Source organism: Choloepus didactylus, chromosome 10 (assembly GCF_015220235.1).
Source record: "Choloepus didactylus isolate mChoDid1 chromosome 10, mChoDid1.pri, whole genome shotgun sequence".
Classification (NCBI taxonomy): Eukaryota; Metazoa; Chordata; class Mammalia; order Pilosa; family Megalonychidae; genus Choloepus; species Choloepus didactylus.
This window is the reverse complement of record NC_051316.1, coordinates 53,556,636-53,579,450: the sequence shown is the minus strand read 5'-3', so window position 1 is coordinate 53,579,450 and position 22,815 is coordinate 53,556,636. Positions and strand designations below refer to the sequence as shown.

Sequence of the window (22,815 nt, the reverse complement as noted above, 5' to 3'; positions counted from 1 at the left end):
CTTGCTTTGAACCCAGTGAAACCCATTTTGGACTTCTGACCTCCAGAACTATAAGATAATAAATTTGTGTTGTTTTAAGCTACTAAATTTGTGGTAGTTTGTCACAGTAACAATAGGAAACGTATATACTTGGTGATAAAATGAACTATCTCTTATAAAATGATTGTGATACTAGATATTAGCTGCTTCTTATAAAATGTTCTTGCTCGGCAAATAAAAAGTGGCCAGTTCTCCAAACTGATATGAAATTTTTATGGTGTATGAAATTCAGAAGTATGGGTTACACTTCCAAAAATATCCAGCATAGCCAGCTGAAACTCTGAAACATCTGCAAGAGGTCAGCTTTCTTAGGAGTACCCATAACAGCTGACCAGCTGCAAGACCAGCAAAATAATATTCAACCTGCTGACTCATGGTCCTATGCAAACAAATTTGTAACCAACCTCTTCCCTTGGTAGTTAGCTACTATGTTGGATATTTTCTGTTTGACTCTTCATATCTATTCTCTACCCTTCAACACTCTACTCTGAGGCCTTAGAGGCTGATCTTTACAAACACATTGATGAATTCCCTTTCTTTCTGACATCCAGTTGGGTTCAGCCAATGGGAGACAACAACAGGTGATTGAAGGAGAATGCAAGTGGGGTATTCATTCACTCAGCTCCTGCCCCATGCAGTTGCTGCAGGTGGCAGCACCCCTCAACTGGAGGCCACAGCTCCTGACAAGTAGCCTTGCCCTACAGCTGCCCTTTCCAAGTTCCAGCAACCATTCCAACAGCGGTACTTGTCCCCACATCGTTGAAGCCCTAGGACCCTGCACCATCTTTTGTTGGTTTCTCTAAACCCTGATCACACTTTTGTAAACAGTCCCCTTATTAAACTCTCGTCAAATTACTCATTTTGAATGTGCCACCTATTTCCTCGCTGAATCCTGACTGATAAAAGTCAGGAAGGGGTCAGCTGTTACCTTGAGGGTCAATGATGGCTGAAGTAAGTTCCTTCACATTAGCATTCCAGAACACACAGCTAAAGTTTCTGCCAGGGTGTGGCTTCAGGCGCAGAATGCTGGTGACCTGGTAGAGGCCCTTAGAGGTCTTGGTGTGGCTGGTGTTGACAGGAACACTGATATTTGGCCAGGAAACTTCTGCCAGAGGATAGCCTTCAGCCTGGCAGGTGAGCTCCACCTCACCTGTTCCTGGGACCTTAAGGACGCGAGTGTTAATTTTCTTGTAGGAAGCTGGACAATAGAAGAAGAAAAAGAAATAAGCCTTTCTTTTCTGATTCCTGTAGAGCTTTGTACTCAATGCCATGTGAAATGAGTAAAATGATCACTATAGATATTAAGAGTGCCTTTCATTTATTAAACACTTTCTATGTGTGAGATAGCATGTTATTTTATATACATTGACTTATTTAATCCTCACAATACAACAAAGACATCATTGTTGATACCCCCAATTTTTGCTCACATAGCTAATAACTGGTAGAGTCAACATTTGAGTATTAGAAGTTTGGTTCCAAATCTCAGCAGTGCTCTAAGCACAGCTTTCTGTGGCTTCCTGTGGTACTAAAAATTGTCTGACAAATGGGGGCTGGATGGAGAGGGAGATAGGATGGTTAAATAAAATCACTACATAATGTCCCTATCTCACTTTTCAGTTCTTTTTCAAACATCTTCAGGAGAAAATTGACTTTCTACTTCCCCCTTTCCTCTGTTCTCTTTGAGATTAGGAGGAGAAAAAATAAAGACACAGATGACAATTCTATGAATAGTCAAGAGCTAGGTATATTTTCTCTATCCCCCTCCCCCCAACACACACACTGTGCAGCATATGCTCAGTGAATTAATCAGATATGAATATGGCTCCCTGCTCTCTAGGAAACTGAGATATAAAACAGACCCAGGTATGGTATATGAATATATTTCAATAAAATTATATTTAAAAAAAAGTAAAAAACAAAACAAAAAAACCAGACCCAGGTGATACTAAGAGGGACAGGAAGACATAAGGACAAAGTGTCCCATTATCTTAGATATTAGCTAAAATTTAATAAATATTAACACCATATGCAGGATACAATAGCAGACAGCGTGGAAAGTAACCCATTGATTTTTGGTGAGGGGACATGAGAATGAGCACTGGTTTTTATCAGGTAGGAAATATTTCTTTAAGAAATAGAATTTCAATAAAATCTTTGAAAGAAAGGTGTATATGTCTATACGTGGCACAGGTGTGATGAAAACTATTTTTTTCTTAAATTATTGGGAGGAGTATAAATGAGATAAATGGGTACCAACTTTATGATTATTTGCATTAAAATAAATGCTTATTTGCATTAAAATAATGATAAAAAAATTTTTTAATTAAGATAAAATAAAATAAAATAATGATAACAGCCAGGTGGAAAATTTTAAATATGAATGATTTACTAAGTGCTTTCTATGTGCTAAGCTTTATGCCGCATGCTTTTACAGACTATGGAGGAACAAGGAATGCTCACGCCCCACTCCAAAATGTTTGTCCCTCTGTCCACATCCTTGTGCGTGTCCTTATGTCATGAGTTGCTAATTTGATTCGTTAAAGCAAAGACACTCACTGGACCACAGTTCACTAGAAAGCAGGGAAATGGCATCTCAAAGCACTGTTCATAATACAGGAAGCCTTTGGCCCTCTCTTGATGTTCTTGTCTCCATGTGTTAAGTGTACCTGGCTGGGCCTGCTGACCTGCCTCACAGGCTCTGCTATCTTCCTAACTCACAGTAGTGCAGCTTCTGCCTGTGACTGGCTGGCTAAGGCAGATTTTCTTATCCATGAGGTTGGATAATCAGACTTGGGGTCTGATCTGCAGTTCTGGATTCTGAGATTAACGACAAGAGAACACGAAGCAAGGGGCTTCTTACTCTAAGTCACGTTCTCTGGCATAGATTATTAGAGAAGCCTCAAAGTTGGAGGGAGGGGGAAAGAAAAAATCATGTGCTTGCCTAGCTATTGATTTTTAAAAATGGTGTTCATTTCCCATTTCACTGTTCATTCTTTGTCTATTGCTAATTTAGTTAAGCACTTGGAGATGAGCAGGGGTAAAGGGCTCTAAAATATAACCCCAGCCCCCTCACATATACGTGATCTCATTGAAACCACACAATGACCAAATGAAGTGGGAACAATTCATATTCTTATTTTGGAGACAAGGAAGCAGCTGGAATTGGGGTGGGCTGCTTGGACGCATGCGCTTCACTAGTGTAGAATTCTGCATTCATGCACTGGAATCACCATGAAAAGATGAGCCTTTGTGTGGTTCCAGAGGTATGGGGTTGGTGCAACATAAACAGGAAGAGGAAGAAGGGTTCCTGGGGACTTTGGGATACCCAGTACTAGCAGAAGACCAGAGTCAGGTCTTGAAGCAGCTTACTGAAGGACTTGCCCTGATTAGACTAACTGGTCTCCTTGGAGTCAAATTTTGATCTATCTTTAGCAACCAAAGCACACATTTTAAATACTCCCTTTTTCCCTAGTTTTATTTTTATCTACACTTATTTTCTCTTGGCTCAATGTTCTCTTCTAATCCTATTACATTGTAGATTATTTCAGTAAGCTCTCTCAGGTCATTTGGAGGGGGAGGGGCTGAAAGAGAAGTCACAGGAGCAGGGTGCTGTGGGTGAGGGCCTGGTCTGCTCCTGAGAGAGAGCTCAGGACAAGAAGCTGACCTGGGTGGCAGCAATGAAAGGCTATTTCAGTAGGAGGGCCAGACTCAAGACCCAGGCTGAGGATGACCTGAGATACATAACTGGAGAGAGCAGGTGAAAGGCTGACAGAATCATTTCATTTATACAACATCAAAAACGCCTCCATAGCCTCTTTCTCATTTGGGAAGTGGCTGAAAAGGTAGCAATAACGAAACACAATGGGGAAGCTGGACTGAGGATGATTCTTAGGAAAAGATGAGCACATTTTAGAATTTCAGAAGTGGAAGTGATCCTAAAATTCAACTCACCGAACTTCCTACTCAATGAGAAATACTGTCTACAGCATCTCTGCTAGATAACTATTGTGATGAATGTCCCATGTACACTTTAAATAATGTGTATTCTGCAGTTGTTGGGTGTAAGTTCTACATATGTCCATTAGGTCAAGTTTGGCTAATTGTGTTGTTCAACTCTTATTTGTTTTTTCTCAGTTACTAATAGAGGGGAGTTGTAATCTAATATGATCATCTATTTGTCTATTTCTTCTATTAGGCATGTCAAGTTTTGTTTTATATATTTTGAAGTTATGCTGTTAGATGCATACCGTTTAGGATGATTATATCTTCCTGTAGAATTGATCCTTTCATCGTCATGATGTCCCTCTTTATCTTTAGTAATACTTCTTTTCTAATATTAGTAACCTACTAGATAACTAACTTGTGGTTAATTACTTCAGTGAATGGGAGCTGCCACTTCCAGAGCAGGCTTTGCTACGATTAGACAAAAAGAAATTTAAATTTTTCATTGGAAAGATCATCTTATGCCAAGCCAAATTTTGTCTCTTTATAACTTCAACCATTGGTGCTTGTTCAATAAAACAACATATGGTAAGCATAGCAGTTAAGAACATGGGCTTCAGAGTCAAAAAGATTTGACCAGGCTTGAGCCAAGGGCTGGTTAAATTACCTCTCTAACCCTCAGTTTTCTCATTCATAAAATGACAGTACTTATCTTTAATGGGGGTGTTAGGATGATTAAATGAGTTAGGCACCTAGAACACAGTAAATGTTCAATTATTGTTAGTCATTGTTATTAGCTCTTCCATAGGACAGGTAACCTCCAGGTATTCAAAAATAACTTGTAAGACCCTGTGTAGTCTTTTTTTACCCTTAGGTAAACATGCCTACTTCTTTCAACCATATCTCACGGACATAGTTTTCAGACCCATTTCCAGATACCAGTCTTTGGATATACTTTGTTTTTGCCAATGTTCTTTAAAAAGTGATATTCTAACAAGACCTCTATTCCAGATAGTTTCTAAGCAGCACAAAGTATAGTGTGACTAGTTATTTCCTGTGAGCTGAGCACTCTTGGACCCAACAACAAATTTTAACACAGCCCAAGGTCAGATCAATTTTGTTAAACTTATAGCCTGCCACTCAACTAGATTGCCTTAGCATTTGGAGATTGTCTCCAGGCTGACCCAATCACCATTTGTTGGCCCTGAGTTAACAACTACCAGTTGTTCAATCTGTTATAGATCCAGTTAACAATACTATTATTCACCCCGTAGTTTACCACCTTATGAACAAGGTGTGGGCTCTGAGGCTCCTGGGCCTGTTTGCCCTTAGATCCATGTCTCATTTTCCCTTCTCTGCTCTGTATTGCAGGAAGGCAGACTCTTTCAGGCTGTGTATCCCAGGCTCACATCAGCCAGGAGGAGACATTGAGGGAAGACTGGCTGGCAACTGTGAAGGAGAAGCTAGGGTATCTTTTCACCCCCACCCCCTCTCCAGCAGCAGCTGCATCTTTTCCCGGGCTCCGGCTTCCACTGGGCAGGCCCACGGTGGTTCCAGTATCTGTTAGGTGCCTCTGGGCTCCTGGTTCCCCGATTAGCTTCCCGGCCTCTTCCAATAACAGAATTACTGTTTCAGGCTTTAAATTTCCACCAGTTTCAAAGGCTTCTGTTTTCCTGGTTGGACCCTGGCTGATACATATGTTATTGGCAACTCTCTCATGGCTGAAATAAAGATAGGCTGTGTACATAGTATTATCTTTCTTTACTATCATTATGACAGCCATTAAAGGGGGGGAGAACTACACTGTTTTATATTCCCTGGTCTCAGAGAACCCACACAAGCTTCTAGTAATCACTAATAAATCTTTCAGGATTGCTTCCAATTCATCCATTAAACAACAAGGAGTTTTTCTCCTTTTTGAAATTCAGGACCTTATTTTCTTAACTCCCGATTTCCCAATTCCCTTCTTTTTTCCCAAGGGAAAAAAAGACACTAAGGGTAGATATTCAGTCCCATTAGTAAGTTCTTTTAGGAAATGCAGACGTATTTTTACTACTTACTGCCTTCCCTCTCTTGGGCTGTTTCTTCTCTAGGCTATTTGTCTTCCTCTTCTTATGGTAAAGGTCGTTTCTCTCACAAGAGAAAACAAACTCCAGCTGCCTCCTTCCTCCACTTACTGATGTCACATTCTCTTCCACCTTGGGCCTGTTGTTGGCTTGAATTACTCCTTTACGTCAGCCCGTTCCTCCCCTCACGGCTGCCTGGTCCTCCACGCGGGTTTGGCCCTTCTGTTCTTGGTAGGGCTCTGCGCCTGGCTGCGACTTTTACCCCGGCCCGCCCTCGACGCACGGGCCTCCGCGGGCCGCCCCAGGCTCTGTTTTCTTCAGCTGTGCTCCCTGCTCTTCATCAGAGCAATTGCTCGCAGATGTGTAGCTGCAACCTCTTTTGCCTCAACCCCTGATTACGGTCTCTTTTAGATGATCTAGCCTTTCTTACCTATTGTTTTCCTGTATGTCTGAAATCAGTTCTCATTTCACTATATTTCATGTGAATTGCTACCCAGATATCAAAGAAGATGCTCTAAGCCAAATTTCAAACTGTGTGCCATGGATTAGATATTTTAAGGTGAAAGCTTGGCCCGCCTCAATTCCTGTTGCATTTCGGGGAATCCTAATGAGGCCCCAGAGTCCAAATACTAAAGAGGTCCCCTTCTTCCTTCAGGGATCCCTGGTGAGTAGAATATTTCTAGGTGATGAATGTCAACCTTTTATTTTTTTGGCTTGCGTTCTTCCTGAAAGAATTGTTACACAGTATCCACCCTCTCCTCACATATTAAGTTGATTTCTATGATTTTTTCATGTTTCTATATTTCAAAAATATGTTTAACATTTAATATTTACTTTTTTAGTAAAACAATTATTTCTCTCTTACAAGTGTATCCAATAGCATCTAAATATCAAAGGTGTCTTTGAGTCACACCATCATACACTGAAAAAATATACAAAAATTCTTCCCTAATAGATTTACACTGTTTCTTTTTATTCCTTTTACCTTACATGCCATTCCACTTTCCCTACAGAATTTTTCCTAATGTAATATATTTTGAAAGCTCTTTTATTGATTAGCTTTATGCTTCTTTATAACACCATAATATGTATAGCTATTGAAATTAAAATTTTATTCTTGTGACCATGAAGCTTTAAGCATTCAAACTTTCCTTCTGTACTGAAATCTAATTTCCATTATCAACACTCATTTAACCAAAACATAAAATATCATGAATATTAATAAATAATTATTAAACATAAAAGCTAAAAATTTATTGGAAATGCATATCTTCATCAGATGGATGGGGATTTTTTTTCAATTTGTGAATCTGAGGAAGCTTAAGACATTTTTGGAATGAGACAAAGTTCAGCATCAATGCTATTTCTAGTTTTCTTTTTTTTTTTGTAGCTATAAGGGCTAAGGAATCTTGTTCATATGAATAAATAGGTAGGGATGGAAGCAGTTTTGTTACAGCATTGTCACTTCATTCTTTCAACTCGATGATTTATATGGCAAAAATTACATCATTTTAAATTATCAGCTGATAACTCTAATGGGTGCTCCTTCAATTTTGTTGAAAGCAGAGAATTTGATACCATTCAACTTGCAAAAGGATTTGTTAGTTGTCACAGTCCAATAACATGTCAATATTTTTGTTTAGCACTATGGGGGTTTTCACACCCTGGGCTAATGCACTATATTCAAGCTGGGTGTGAGGCAGGCTTTTTATGAGATAGGACAAAGCAATAGTAAAAGAGGAAGTGCTTTAGGGGAAGCCCAAGAACCTTCCCTGGCAGGCACCTTCTCAGGCACATCAATTTTGGGAAGGAGTTCTTGTGGAAGATGAGGATCTGGAAACTGGTTTCCTGGAACTCCCTGTGCCCATGTACCCCTGAGGAAGTCTTTGTGATCCCCCTATACCCCAGACCGAAGACCTTTACTTCAAATTACAATTCTGTTACGAGGCTGAGGAATCCCTGGTCTCAGTGAGGAAGTAGGCAGAGTGCCCTCCCAGGAACGGGGGGCAGCCCCAGGCCTAAGACCAACCCCAATTGCCCAAAGACCCTAGAAAGCACTACAGCATTCAAATAGAGATAAATATCTGTTCATTTAGAAGAGGTGGTGATTTAGGGGGATAGATTTGGAGTACATTAGGGAATAATGAGAATGAACAGTCCTCTTTCCCAAGTTGACTGACCTCAGACTAATCTCAGAGTCCTCTAGTTCCTCTCCAATGGTGCCTGGATGTAGAGAATGCAATAAAAGAAAGTGGTTATGTCTAAGCTAATGCTTTCCTAGTGACTCATTGATGGTTCAGATGTGGGGAGAGTGATCACCAAGGGTCCTTTAACCAAGTTGCTGGACACTCACTCTATGCCAAGCAGCCCGCTCAGCAATTTAGGTTCATTACCTCTTTTAATTTCCACAACAACCCCCTTGTTGGGGCTACTATTGTCTTCATTTTGCAAATAAGGAAGGTGGAATAACCCGCCTGAGATCACATCATGGAAATGCCACTCACCCTTGTGTCTAATCCTTGTAGTTTCATCCTTTTTGTACCAGATCATAGGGTAAGAGCACTGATGTCAGAATCAATGGTCTTTAGGGATCATAATCCACAGACCCCAAGACATCAGAGTAGATCCCCTGAGGCCTAATGGGTGGGATGGGGCAGAGGGAGTGCAGAAAAATCCTACATAGTTTACCAGGATAGTCAATGAAACCCGAAAAACATGAGCGAATGAATAGAGCTAAATCTATTCTTTTATAGTTGTTTACAATGCATTTCCCAAAATGGCCTTTCCCGGAACAAACAAGAACATGAAGGCTCTCTTCAGATTTACATTCTTGGCTCATGTTGCTGAGGGGAGAGAGCCTCAAACCCAGAGGGATGGGAACAACTACTGACTTAACTGGGCACAATTGGGGCATCCACTTCACTTCTCTGAACCTCGGAGGCTTCATCTGCAATAGATGGGGCTTGAACTAGAGCAGTGTTTTCCAAATTTTTTTACACTATGACCCACAATGAGAAAAAAACGTTACGTGCAGGATATGATTCCCGAGGATGAATCTGAACCCGACATCATGGGATTGAGAGCATCTTTTTGACCAAAAGGAGGGTGCGAAATGAAACAAAATAAAGTTTCAGTGGCTGAGAGATTTCAAATGGAGTCAAGAGGTCACTCTGGTGGGCATTCTTATGCACTATATAGATATCCCTTTCTAGGTTTTAATGCATTGGAATATCTAGAAGTAAATACCTGAAACCATCAAACTGCAGCCCAGTAACCTTGAATCTTAAAGACGACTGTATAGCAATGTAGCTTATAAGAGATGACAGTATGATTGTGAAAACCTTATGAATCACACTCTCTTTATCCTGTGTATGGGTGGATGAGTAGAAAAATGGGGACAAAAACTAAATGAAAAATAGGGTGGGGGGGTGATTTGGGTGTTCTTTTTTACTTCTATTTTTTATCCTTATTTTTACTTTTCTGGTACAAGGAAAATGTTCAAAAAATAGATTGGGGTGACGAATGCACAACTATATGATGGTACTATGAACAATTAATTGTGTACCACAGATGAGTGTATGATATGTGAATACATCTCAATAAAACTGAATTTAAAAAAAAAAAAAACATGTTACATACACTCTGAAACAACAGTTTCACTACTCAGCCTTACTACGTGAAGTCTTCTGTTTATTTTCTATTCTATTGTATTCTCCACTGTTCTATTCTATTACATTCGTTTTATTGAAAAAATATACAGCTGATTTGTTACTCACTAAACTGAATTTTTAACCCATTAATGGATGGCAAACAATACTCTGAAAAACTCTGGACTATAGGAGTTATTTCTGAAAGGATAGCTTAATAATCAGATCAGAGTCGTTCTTTAGGAAAACCGAATTAGACAAAGTTTATCTTTGGTACCCTCACATCTTTCAGGGACTCATTTTCCTAGCTTCCTCTAGTCCATTTGATTCCTGCACCCCTCCCTGTATTTAACCTTACCTCAGCTGCCTTATACTCAGACATCAAAAAATATTTTTGAACCAGTGCTCTTGTTTTCTTTGAGACAGCTCTGTCTCCTTACAACCCTCCTCCAGTTTTTGCTTTGGTGGGTTTCCCAGCTTTGGTGGGTTTCCGTCACTTGTAGCTAATGCAGGTCCTGTGTTAGGGAGAGGCCTCCCTGGGTTTCAGTCCCTGAAACCACTCACCTTTTACTTTCAGAGTCAGGTACTTGTAGTCCCAGGCGACCCCATAGATGATCAGGCAACGGTACTTCCCTGCGTCGCTCACTTGGACTTGGGGGATATGGAATAAGGCCTTCCCCAGGAGCAGCTGCTCCTCCAGCAAAGTGGCTCTTTCACTGTGCAAAGATGTTTCGTTTTCCATCTTTTGCAAACTGGCTTGTATTGCTCCAAGTTCAACATGACCTCCAGTGTCAAAATCACACTCCAGGGTCACATTACTGCCATGGTCCACCATGTATAGTTCCTTAGGGACAGTCACTGTGAATAAGCCTGAAAAGAAAACATGACAATCTGCCATTGTCTGCCTTCTCAGTTCAGTTCTTTCCAGAACGGGAGCTGAGGAGATCCATCCACCCCCATTTTCCAGGAGATACTGGTCATCATCTGGGCAGACCTTGGGCTCATCTCTTCTTTGCCCCTTTGGCTCTGTGCAAAAGTGGAATCTTCCCTCAAGGCGATTCTTCTCCACTAAACACTCCCCATCTGGGCAGCTGGCCACCCTCCTGCTGCCAGCAAGTCCCTGGGCACCCCAGCCAGAGCTGCTGATGGACAGCACTGCATGCTCTCACTAGCATCTCTCTCCTCATTCTCTAGAGCTCTGCAGTGATTTCAAATCATCCCTCACATAAAAACAGAAGTTCTCCCTATGACAATACTCTTTTCCACTTTTTATAGAAAATGAAACGGAGGCACAAAAAGGTTAAGGAACTTGCCCAAGATCGCACAACCAGATCGGACCTAGATATTTCTAAATCCCAAGTACTTTTCACCACCACTTCATACAAGGCCACTGTAGGAGCATCCTCTTGTCTGTCAATAAGAAAAAAGGAAGAAAGGGATGAATAGTTATTGTGGACCTACCAGGAGCTAGGCACTGAGCTAGGCCCTTTAAAACTATATCACTGTTTTAGGGAAAACAAGCCCATGAATATATATTATCATTGCCATTTTATAGTTAAGGAAACTCGCTCAAAGAGGTCACACTAGTAAAGTTAAAATGTAGAGCAAGTCAGTTGACTCAAAAATCTGTGACTTTCACTAAACTGTATTTCCCAAAATGTGAGGCACATATCACTAGAGGTACAAAAGATGATTTTAGATGGGGTAGAATGAAGGCTGAAAGGGAGCTGAATTACTTAGAGAGGATTTTTTTTCTCTTTTCAGTTCTATTTCAATTCTTCAAACTACATATAAGAGAAAGTCTATCTGCATCTAGAATCATACTTCTAACACCAGTTATTTTTTCTTTTTAATAAAAAAAGAAGACCCCAGGATCTGAGTCTTAGGCAGATAGATGATAGAAGCTAGGTGGAATTTAATAACACTGTTTTATTTCCACTGCATTTATTCTTGCTCTTATCCTCTATTTACAAGTTCAAGTGATACTTGTTTTCCATTTATCACAAATATATACAATTTCATTTTAAAAATAAAAACTGAGTTGATTTAAAGAATAATATAAAAATAATAGTATAGGCAATAGGTCCAAATTGGAAAAACCATAAAGGCAGTGTATGCATGAATAAAGGGAAACTGAATGAAATTATGCTGCTTTCATCATTAATGAGTTGATATTCTTTGAGTGAGGTATAGCAAGATCTTGAAGTAGTTTCTTAATCATGGCAGAAGATTAGATCAAATTATGTTCAGTCAAGCTTGCTTCATTCATTCATTCATTTATTCAATCAAAACATCAATTCAACAAGTATCTAAGGGCTTCCTCTAAGCATTAGCTATTTGAGGACTTGTTTCAGTATAAAATGTTGTGTGGAAAGAGGATAGAATTTAGTGACAAGTGGACCTGGGTTTAAATCTTGATTGTATCAGGAGTCTGAGCCTTTTGACTTGAGCAGGTCATCTAACTTCTCTATCTATATCTCAGCCTCTTTATCTATAAAATGAGCTTAATATCTACCTCTTAGCATTGGGGTGAAAACTTGTGAAGGGCCTACATCTAGCAGGTAGTAGGCATACAGCCAGCATTAGTTTCTTTTCTTCCATGTTTTAATTCTTGGGAAAGTGGTAATCCATGTATGGAATGCATAGCCATTCTTTATTAACCAGAATATTTAATTAACCAGGGCAGATGATTCCCTAACCACCTGGGCAACAGGTCTCACAGGATTACTTTGTCATTTTCTTTTGTTTGAATCACTCACGTTGCAATTCTCTTCTGATTAGATTTTCTTCCTACTTTCCTGCAAGTCTTCAAAGACAGTGTGATCAAGTTGAGTTTGCTTCCATATCCCCAATATCTAACACATATTAAGTTCCAGGTAAGCATTTGGTAAATAAATGACAGAGATGGAGGAAGAAAGAAAGGATAACCTGACCATACACACTTCTGTTTTCCTGTCATCAAACTGCAACTTGCCCAAGATAGCACCAATTGGCTGTCACACAGCATCCTTGACAGTGCTATGCACAAACTTGAGATTTCTCAAAAACAACTGACTAGGAATTTACATCTTGCCTCCACCCCTTGCTCTAAACATGACTAGAATCTCTACAGAGATTTATGATACAACTAAGGGTTCACATCAGCCCAGAGTCTGTGAACAGATGTAAAACCATGAGAAACACACCTGGGCTTGTTTGGTCAGGTTGAGATCTCTCGATAATGTGAAAAGGAATGTATTGCTCCAGAATTTACTGTATGAGTTCATTTTGAGGAATCCACTGGAAACTTATAACAACTTTCATCTCAGGGTCTCCATATAGGGCCATTTTATGGATTGATCTCTTTATGAAGGGATCATTTCTAAATATTTTAGTTATTAAGTCCCCTTATATGGATTCTAAACAGAGTCACCTGATACTAAATCCACTCTGCCCTGGAAGAATAACATTTACTTATTCATTCAAAAAATAGGTTTCAACCATTTTTTATATGCCAGGCTCAGAAATTTATACTACTTCTACTGTCCTGTAGTACCTCCTTCTCTTACTCTGTCACAATGACAAATCAGGAAACAGAAAAGAAAGGAGGTTTGTAAGGAAGGTTAGTTGCTGAGTCTAAGACAAAACAAGAATTAGAGTAATTTGAACTATACTCTAGTGAATCTATTTAGCAAATTTATTGACCACATTTAGGCTTTTTTCTCATGAGAGTGGGAATGCTTATAACTTCCTCTGGAACTCCCCGTAGCATACAGCAGAACTTCCCTTTTTACTACTGGGCCTTTGACAAAAGTCCGTTTTCTGCCTACTTTCCCCTCTGTTTGAACAGAGTGTAGGAGTGAAGTATGCTGTCCTCAGATAGGTGACCCTAGTCAGCAAATGTCCATTAGGGAAGAGCATTTACCAAACATAAGAATCATGCATCTGAGTAACTCAGAATAACTAGAAGATAAACTGTTTTGGTCAAATTTTGACCCAATCAAAGCTGCTCAGACATGCAAATGTACCCTTCAAGGTTAATTTCCTCCACATAAAATCAGGAGTTTAGGAAATGCAATAGACTTTTGAAATCCTAAAATGATTTTTACTTATTGTACATTATTACCAAGGAAATCAGAAGACCTCTTGCAAACAATAACTTCTGTGAAGAGTTTGTTCTCAAGCCTGGCTGCACATTAGAATCACTCAGGCAGTTATCTTCAACCTTGACTATCATTGGAATAGCTTGGATGCTTTATTTTAATTTTTTTTTATTATTTTCTTTATCTTCTTTTTCTCTTTCTCCTTCCTTTTCTTCTAAAGTTGTTGTTGTTTTTGTTTGCTTGTTTGTTTCCCGGGAGGATTTTTTTTTTTAAATACTAATGTCCTTGACTTTTTGGTGATGGAATCTGGCATCAATTTAATTTTAAGTTCCACAGGAGCTTCTAATGCTTGAGAACCATTATTTAGAAAAATAAAATACCTGTATAATATATCTTTTACCATTCAAAGTATAGTCCTCAGAGTCACCCAGGAGCAATGCTGACTCCCCCACCCTAACCCTGACCTAGTGAATCAGAATCTGCATTTTAACAAGGCCAGGATGATTCACATGCACATTAACATTTGAGGAGCAGCGTTATAACACTGCTCTGCATTTGGGATGCTATTGGAAAGTAGAGTAATAATTAACATTTATTAAGCACCTATAATGGGCAAGAACCCTTATATATATCATCTCATTTGATGCTCCCAACAACCCTGCAAGGTAGGAGTTACTATCTGCATTTTACAGATGAGGAAACTGAGGCCTAAAGAAGTGACATGACTTGTCCAAGGTTAACTGGAGTTGGAATTCAGATTCATACCTCTGTGTCTTCAAAGCCTGTGCTCTTAACAACTCTACAGATATGACTATCCACTGGCATGTGCAGGCTACATCTGTGAACAAGATAAACTTCTTAGCTTTATGCTAAAAGAAAGACATTGTTTTGTTTTCTATTTCATGTGCCATCTGGTTATTAAATTAACTTTCAACTTAGCATTGAACTTTGAAGTTATCAGACAAAAGGAAAAAGTTGGAAAGTTTCCATGACTACCAAATTAAGTGGACAATACAGCTTTTGCCATTCATCTAGGGCCCTTAATAAAATTAATGTGCAAAGGACTTGGCAAAGTCTCGAAAAATTCATACTTCTTGGTGATTCAGTTAGAATAAAGCAGCCGACTTGAGCAATGCAAGAGATTTTTTGAAAATACCTGGGAACTCTACATTTATTTTCAACCAGGTGTCAATGGGAGTCAACATTTGTCACTTATCCAGGAAACACAACACAAATCATTTGCATTAGCTCCTAAAATAGCTTCCTCTTTAAGCTAATTTTACAACTTTTTTTTTTTTTCTGTTTAACAACGGAGACAAAGTTCTTCAGAGTCCTACATAATGTACTTGAAAGCTGGGGGACAGGGTGGGGGGCTGATTTAAAGAGCCACATCCTTCAGCAAACTCTGAAGTTCCTGTTTTAAGACAGAATTCTGCTCTAGTCACCCGATTCATGTTCTCTTCTTTGTGGGAACACTGCATGGAAACAACTCCTCTCTTAGAAATCCTTTCCCCAACTTGATTCTTCTGCTTTGTGTACCTCGGAGGTCAGCAGAAGTAGTTTTGGAGGCTACAGATAGGCCGAGTGACCCAGGATGCACCCCAGAGTGACCTCAAGCATCACATGGCCATGTACCTCCCGGTTCTCATCTGTCTCTGGGGATGAAGACAGAAGGAAACATCAATGAAAAAAGGGAGATTCAGGTTGCTATTTCCTCTAAGACATCACAAGGCATAAAATGAGTATTTCTCCTTAAATGTATCCTGGTTACAAGATGTCTTAAGCTTTAAGTTGAAAAATAAGGGAAAAAAAGGACTAAAGCTATAGTAATCAAGACAGCGTGACATTGGTGAAAGGATATGCACATAGATCAATGGAACGAAATAGAAAATCCAGAAATAGACCCACACAATTAGGGCCAGTTGATTTTTGACAAAGAAGCAAAAGCAATTTAATGGAGAAAAGATCGTCTTTTCAACAAATGGGGCTGGAGCAACTGGACATCCATATATAAAAATAAATGAGACTTGATCTATACCTCACACCTTATACAATAATTAACTCAAAATGGAGCATAAACCTAAATGTAAAATGTAAAATGTCAATATAACTATGAAATATTTAGAAGAAAACATAGGAGAAAATCTTTGAGCTCTTGGGTTAGACAAAGAGCTCTTAGATATACACCAAAAGTGCAATCCATAAAAGAAAAATTTGATAAAATTGGACTTCATCAAAATCAAAATTTTTGCTCTGCAAAGATACTATTAAGAGAATGAAAAGACATCTTACAGATGAGAGAAAATATTTGCAAATCACATATCTCTGCTTGTATCCAGGATACATGAAGGACCCTCCAAACTCAACAATAAGAAAATAAACAACCCAGTAAAAAATCATCAAAATGTTTGGATACACACTTCAAACAAAACATATGGATGGCTAATAAGCACATGAAAAGATGCTTAGCATTAGTTATCATTAGGGAAATATAAATTAAAACCATGATGATTCTGTTTGGGGTGATGAAAAAGTTTTGGTAATGGATGGTGGTGATGGTGGCATATTGTGAATGTAATTAAGATCACTGAATTGTACACATATAAGTGGTTAAAATGAGAAATTTTGTATTTTTTATATGTTAGCACAATAAAAATTTAAAACTTAATTTTTTTAGAGTGCTTAATATATAAGCTCCATGGACCTTTTATACGATCACCACATTCAAACAATTTGTGTTGCAAAATATATGCAGAAAGTGTTTTTAAAAAACAAAAAAAACCAAAATGAGATACTTCTACACACCTACAAGAATGACTAAAATAATAATTATAAAAAGCTGTAAATACTAAGTACTGACAAGGATGCAGAACAATTGGAACTCTCATATATTGGTGGCAGAAATGCAAAAATGGTATAATCACTATGGAAAAGTTTAGCAGATTTTTATAAAGTTAAACATTTGCTTACCATTCCACTGCTAGGTATTTAATCAAGTAAAATGAAAACCTAATGATCACACAATATGCAAACGTCTACAGCAGCTTTATTTATTTGCAATTGTCAAAAACTGGAAACAACTCAAATATACTTTAACTGAGGAATGAATAAACAAAATATGATACATACATACAATGGAATATCACTTAATAGCAAGGGTGGATCTCAAATACGTTATGCTAAGTGAAAGAAGTCACACTAAAAAGAGCATATAATGAACGATTCTATTTATATGAGATTCTGAAAAAGTTAAAACTATAAGGACAGAGAACAGATCAACAGGTGCCAGCACTTAATGGTTGGGGGAGGGTTTGACTGCAAAGCATGAGCTTATCTATTTATTTATTTGGTAAGTGATGGAATTGCTCTGGGTCTTGATTGTGGTAGTGGTGACAGGACTATGCATTTGTCAAACTCATAGAACTATGTGGACGTGGGAAACTGGAATCCTCATACACTACTGGTGGGAATGTAGAATAGTGCAGCCACTTTGAAAAACAGTCAGCCAATTTGGATTACAGTCAAAAAGTTAAACATAATGTTATGGATTGAATTATGTCCCCCCAAAATGGTATGTTCAAGTCCTAATCCCCAGTCCTATGAATGTGATCCTATTTAGGAATCGGTTCTTTGAAGATATTATTTGTTAAGATGGGGCCAAAATGGATTAGGGTGAGCCCTAATTCAGTATGACTGGTACCTTTAGAAGAAGAGGAAATTTGGACACTGACATACAGAGAGAGAAGACAGCCATGTGACAGAGGCAAAGGATGAATTAGGCCTCAAGCCAAAGAGCACCATGGATTGCTGAGAAGCCACTGCCAGAACCCTACAGATTCAGAGGAGGCGTGGCCCTGTCCACACACCGATTCAGACTTCTAGCCTCCAGAACTGTGAGACAATAAATTTTTGTTGTTTTAAGCCACCCAATTTGTGGTACTTAGCTATAGTAGCCCAGGAAACTAGCAATTCAACTCCTAGGTATTTAGCCAAGAGAAATGAAACCATAGTTCACACGAAAACTTGTACACAAATATTCATAGCAGCATTAGTCACAATAGGCAAAAGGTGGAAACAACCCACATTGCTCTCAATTCATCACCAGGAAAACAAAATGGGATATATTCATGCATGGAATATTATTTGATACATGCTACAACATGGATGAACCTTGAAAACATTAAGCTAAGTGAAAGAAGCCAATACAAAAGACCATCGTGTATGATTCCATTTATATGAAATGTCCAGAGTAGGCAAGTCTAATAGTTTTGTAGTTGTCCACAGCTGTAGGGGAAGATAGGGGAATTGGGAGGTGATGACTAAAGAGTATGAGGTTTCTTTTTGTGGTGATGGAAATACTCTGGAATTACATAGTGGTGATGTTTGCACGACTATGAATACACTATAAACATTGAACCATATGCTTTAATTGGATGAGTTGTTCCTTATGTGGATTATATCTCAATAAAGCTGTTACCAAAACAACTCATAGAACTCTACACCAAAAAAGAGTGAATTTTACTGTATGTACATTTTGGAACTTGAACATTACTGATAATGTGTATCTACTGCCTTCCACAAGAGGTAAAAGCCACTCTGAATATTGTGTTTCTTGATCTTTTGCTACTTTTTAGCTTTATCTCATGCATATGCATGCCTAAACAATTGTTTATAAATTGTGCTATATATCATCTTCTCAGCTTGATATTTTACTCAACATTGCATTTCTATGATTCATAAACGTAGTTACATGTTTTTGTAATTCCTTTATCTGCATGCTGTGTAATAGTCCATCCTGCGAATACACTACACTTTCTCCATCCATTCTCCTGCCAATGGGCATTTGGGTTTAAAAAATTTTTTTTGTAATGACAGACAATACTGCCATAGGCATTATTTTTAAAATTTAGAAAAGAAAAAATGTACACAGAGAATGTAATAAGGCATGATATTGATCCAATTCATCTATCTTCCCCCCTACATCTTTTCAACGAAAAGTGCAGTCCAGGGACACATAAGGAGCAATGACAAAAGTGGGATGGTCAGGCTGGCCATCCTGACTCCAGTGCTGTAATCTGACTGCTCTCATATGCTTTGGAAAGGTTTCTTACATTTTAAAAATTTATCTTTTCATTATACAATTAATACTTAAATGCTACTTCTTATAAAAAAGAAGTGCAAACAAACTTGTAAATAAACTGGATAAAATTTTCCTTTTGACCCCCATCCCAGGACCTTTCCCCCCCGCCAACAAGTCCAGATTTCTTGGATAGGAAACCTGAAATGTTCTGCTAGCTGGCCCTGTGGGGGCAGGATGGAGTCAGCAGAATATTGAGGTCTTCCCTGAAGAGGGCCCCAAGTCTCTAGGTCTCTGATCCCAGACCAGGCTGGGAAGTCCAAGAGAGGGAAATGTGTTTGGAAAAGGAGCAGTTTGGGACGCCTGGAAGGGAGGAAAGGGCTCTTCAAAAGATTATCAATACCAGAGAAACCATTATTTCACAATCAGAGGTGGACTGTTGAAGGATTTCTCATGGCAGTGGAGCTACTACATCCGAGGATCTAATCCCCTGCCCCCACGTGTCTTCCTCTCTCATCTCCTGGTGTTCCCCCCAAATAATGCATCATGGTCTCGACTGCCCACTGGAATGGCCTGAACTACCTTCTGAGGAAAGCAACCAACCCTGAAACTGCTTTCTACCCACTCATACTCTCCAGTAGAACTCCTTTCTTCAAAATCCAAAGGCATAACCCCAAGGTTCATTATTCATTTAGACTTTAGGGAGAATCTGATTTTTCAATTCCAGTAATCCACATTAAGGTGTGAATGATCAGTAGGCTGCTACTGTTGCTTTTTAAGAGAGGAACTCAAACGAGTTTGTAATAATTGGCAGAATGTCTGCAAGCGACTCTTTAGAGTAAAGGAGTCCTCTAGGTGGTCTCCTGACCATTGTCTCCTGACCTCACACCAGAAGGCAAGGGGACAGCTGCTTGGCATCTCACCTTTAAAGAAAGTCACCCCCTTGCCCTCTTGTATCAATTCAGCTGCGCATGGTCAAAGCTGTTCTGTCTCCTTGTCATTAACTTTAACGGATCATGGGGATAGATGGGTTGATATTCTAAGTCCCTGTTCTGTAAAATGACATTGCCAGAGGCACAACAACAATAAGCCACCCTCAGTGCCACTCTTTTTGCTATGCTTGTAACAGCCCAGTGATCACACTTCTCTCACAAAAAGCCCTCAGCCTGCAGAGCATATTCTCATCGTTGGCGTCAACTGCCACCACCTACTCCTTTTTCTCAGGCCCCTCTCTGTCCTTTCTTACCTGCTGTCTGACGAAGCCATATTCCCAGGCTCAAAATTAGCAGGAGGAGGAACATGTTCTGTAGTGGATCTGAAATAGACAATTGAAAGTCTCAGGGCCTTCTGCAACTTTGCTAGGTCTCATGATTTGGTGATTTGCTCACTCATGAAAACAGTGAAATGACTCGTAAACAAATCTTTTGCAAGGAAGAGGAGGGTGGTGGAGTGAAGCTGGGAAGAGTAACTATGATGATTGCTTGGAGGAAAGAGGAGAAAGAAAAAGAGGAAGAAAGAAGCTCTTTTATCAATCTAAACTTAGAAACTCTTCTTCCTTTTCTAACAACCTTTTCTTAATATGAACTAGTCCTCGTGAGTCAGCCACATTGGTGGTTTTCTTCATCTCTTTATCTCTCCCATAAAGCCTTCTATAGTTTTTTTTTAGTAACAGGCCCTTGAAAACCAACCTTGTTAGTTAAATCAATAATGCACATCATCTTCCCTAGCTGGACTGCAACTCTGGTAGTCAGTCACTTTGGCTAGTACTCAGGAGAACAGAGCTAAATTCAAATAAATACTTGAAAGTTGACTAAGCAGGCAAAGTAGTCACACCCTCTTTAGGGCTGAGACTGAATGTACCCATCACTTGAACTACCTGTTACTAAGAGGTTAGACAAGGATAGCAGAGAACTGGCTTCACTGGGTGGGTGCCCAATCTTCGTCCTGCCCCACCTCCTGTGCCTCCTTCTTTGGTCCCAAGCCTTCTCCCACCCAAGTACTTCTCATGGTTGACAGCAAAAGGGCTAGGATACACCACTGTCAGCTACACTGTCCTCAAAGAGGCTCTCAAACTTTTATTCACTATGGAAACTTGTTTACAAGGGAACTCTCCTTTTGGAGCCATATATTTAAATCGGGTAAAAGCAAAGCTGCTTTGAGTGTTGTGGAACGTCTATGAAGGGTTTAATCAGAGGAATGACTTGATCTCATTTACATTTTAAAAAAGAGGACTCAGCATCTGTGTAGACAACAGACTATTGTTGGAAGGGAGTGTGGGTTGGGCAAGGGTAGAAGCAGGAAGATCAGTTAGGAGGCTGCAAAGATGATTGCTGAGATTAGGGTGGTGGGGCCAGTGGAGGTGAGAAGTGGCCTGTTGAAGTGAGTGTGTGTATATGAATATACAAAAAAATCAACTGACCATAGATATGTGGACTCTCAATTATATTGCATTGATCTATATGTCTATCCTGATAGAACCACACAATGTTGATCATTGTAGCTTCATAGCTGATTTTGAAATTAGGAAGTGTAAGAGTCCTCCAATTTTATTCTACTTTTTCAAGATTTTTTTTGGTTATTTGGAGTCTCTTGCATTTCCCTATGAATTTTAAGATCAACTTGTCCATTTCTGCAAAAAAGGCAGCTGGGATTTTGATAGAGATTTCATTGAATCTATAGATTCATTTGCCATTTCAACAATATTAGTGAAGTCTTTGCATTTATTTAGGCCTTCTATATTTTGAAAGACGACCTGGTGGGAATTGATGACAGGCTGGATATATTGTGTAAGGAAAGTAAAGGAATCCAGAAAAATACCTAGGTTTGGGTCTTAAGTCATTAGGGCAACAGATGTGCTATTTATTAAAATGGAGAAGACTGAGGGAGAAGCAGTTAGGGAGAGGAAATCAAGACTTGTGTTTGGAGCATGTTTGGTTTGAGATGCCTGTTAGACATACAAATGGAGGTGTTTAGTAGGTGGCTGGATATCAGATAGACTAGAATTTGGGACAGATACATAAATTGGGGACTCATCAATGTATAAGTGCTTCAAACAGTTGAGACAAATGCTCCTGACAGTTGCATTTAGCAACATGGAGGGTCCATCAATGCCCTAAAAAGTGCAGTATCAGTGGATTTGGTGCAGGTGAAAGCCTGAGTGAGTTTGAGAGAAAATGAGAAGTGAAGCTGTAGAGACAGCAGGATACAGGCAGCTCATCAGAGAAGAGCACTAGGAAAGTGAGAAGAGAAATGAGGCAATAGCTAGAGGGGAACGTAAGGGCCACCATAGTCTGTATTCTTATTTTTATTTTAGGAAGGGAGATATTACAGCAGGCCTTGGGAAACAACGGGGAGTAGAATCAAGTGCTTTCCACAGGAAAATGCTCAAGGAACACCTTAGCTGGAGATGAAGGTCCTTTTCCTTATCAAAATGCAAATATACCCAGAAAAAATATCACCTTTAGCTCCACCAGCAGATCTGGCACTTGCCCAGCATTCTTATTTCCAGAACATGAAAGGATGGCATGTAATAATGTATTTCTTGCAACAGAAAGGACTCTGGGTTCATGGTCCACTGGCTCATGCTTTCTTCAATGCTCATCCAAGGGGACTTTCCATGGACACTGCCCCATTGAGCAAACTGAGGGACAGACACTGTTGTAAAGGTACTTTCCAACCAGCACCTTCCTTTCCTCTTAAACCTTCTTCTAAGCAAATATGACCCATGCAATGGTTAAGAGCTCAGGCACTAAAATAAGACATAACTGGGTTCAAATCTCAGGTCTATAACTTATTGACCTCTAAGAACTTGGACAGTTTATGAAAACTCTTTGTGCCTCATTTTCCAATAATGCCAATAATAATAACAATAGTCAGTTCATTGAGTTGTAGGCCCAAAAGAAGTAATGTATATTTGGCAAAGTGTTTAGTAAATAATATGTCTATTATATTATGAATTT

General features: G+C 39.2%; 1 protein-coding gene across 8 annotated transcripts in view; it reads right to left on the bottom strand.

The window, feature by feature from the left end:
* PDCD1LG2 (programmed cell death 1 ligand 2) overlaps nt 1-22,815 on the bottom strand; it is a 139,888-nt gene that overhangs the window by 99,612 nt on the left and 17,461 nt on the right. For 7 of the 8 annotated variants that reach the window (XR_005210621.1, XR_005210623.1, XR_005210625.1 and 4 more), the window contains exons 2-4: nt 20,103-20,171; nt 10,262-10,567; nt 968-1,237 (exon numbers count right to left, since the gene is read on the bottom strand). Coding sequence is in view for 1 of the 8 variants with exons in the window: in XM_037797281.1 (XP_037653209.1) it covers nt 968-1,237; nt 10,262-10,567; nt 20,103-20,157 (631 nt within the window). In the remaining 7 variants the exon portion in view is untranslated. The remainder of the gene's footprint in view (nt 1-967; nt 1,238-10,261; nt 10,568-20,102; nt 20,172-22,815) is intronic. The other variant, XR_005210627.1, reaches the window with a different exon arrangement.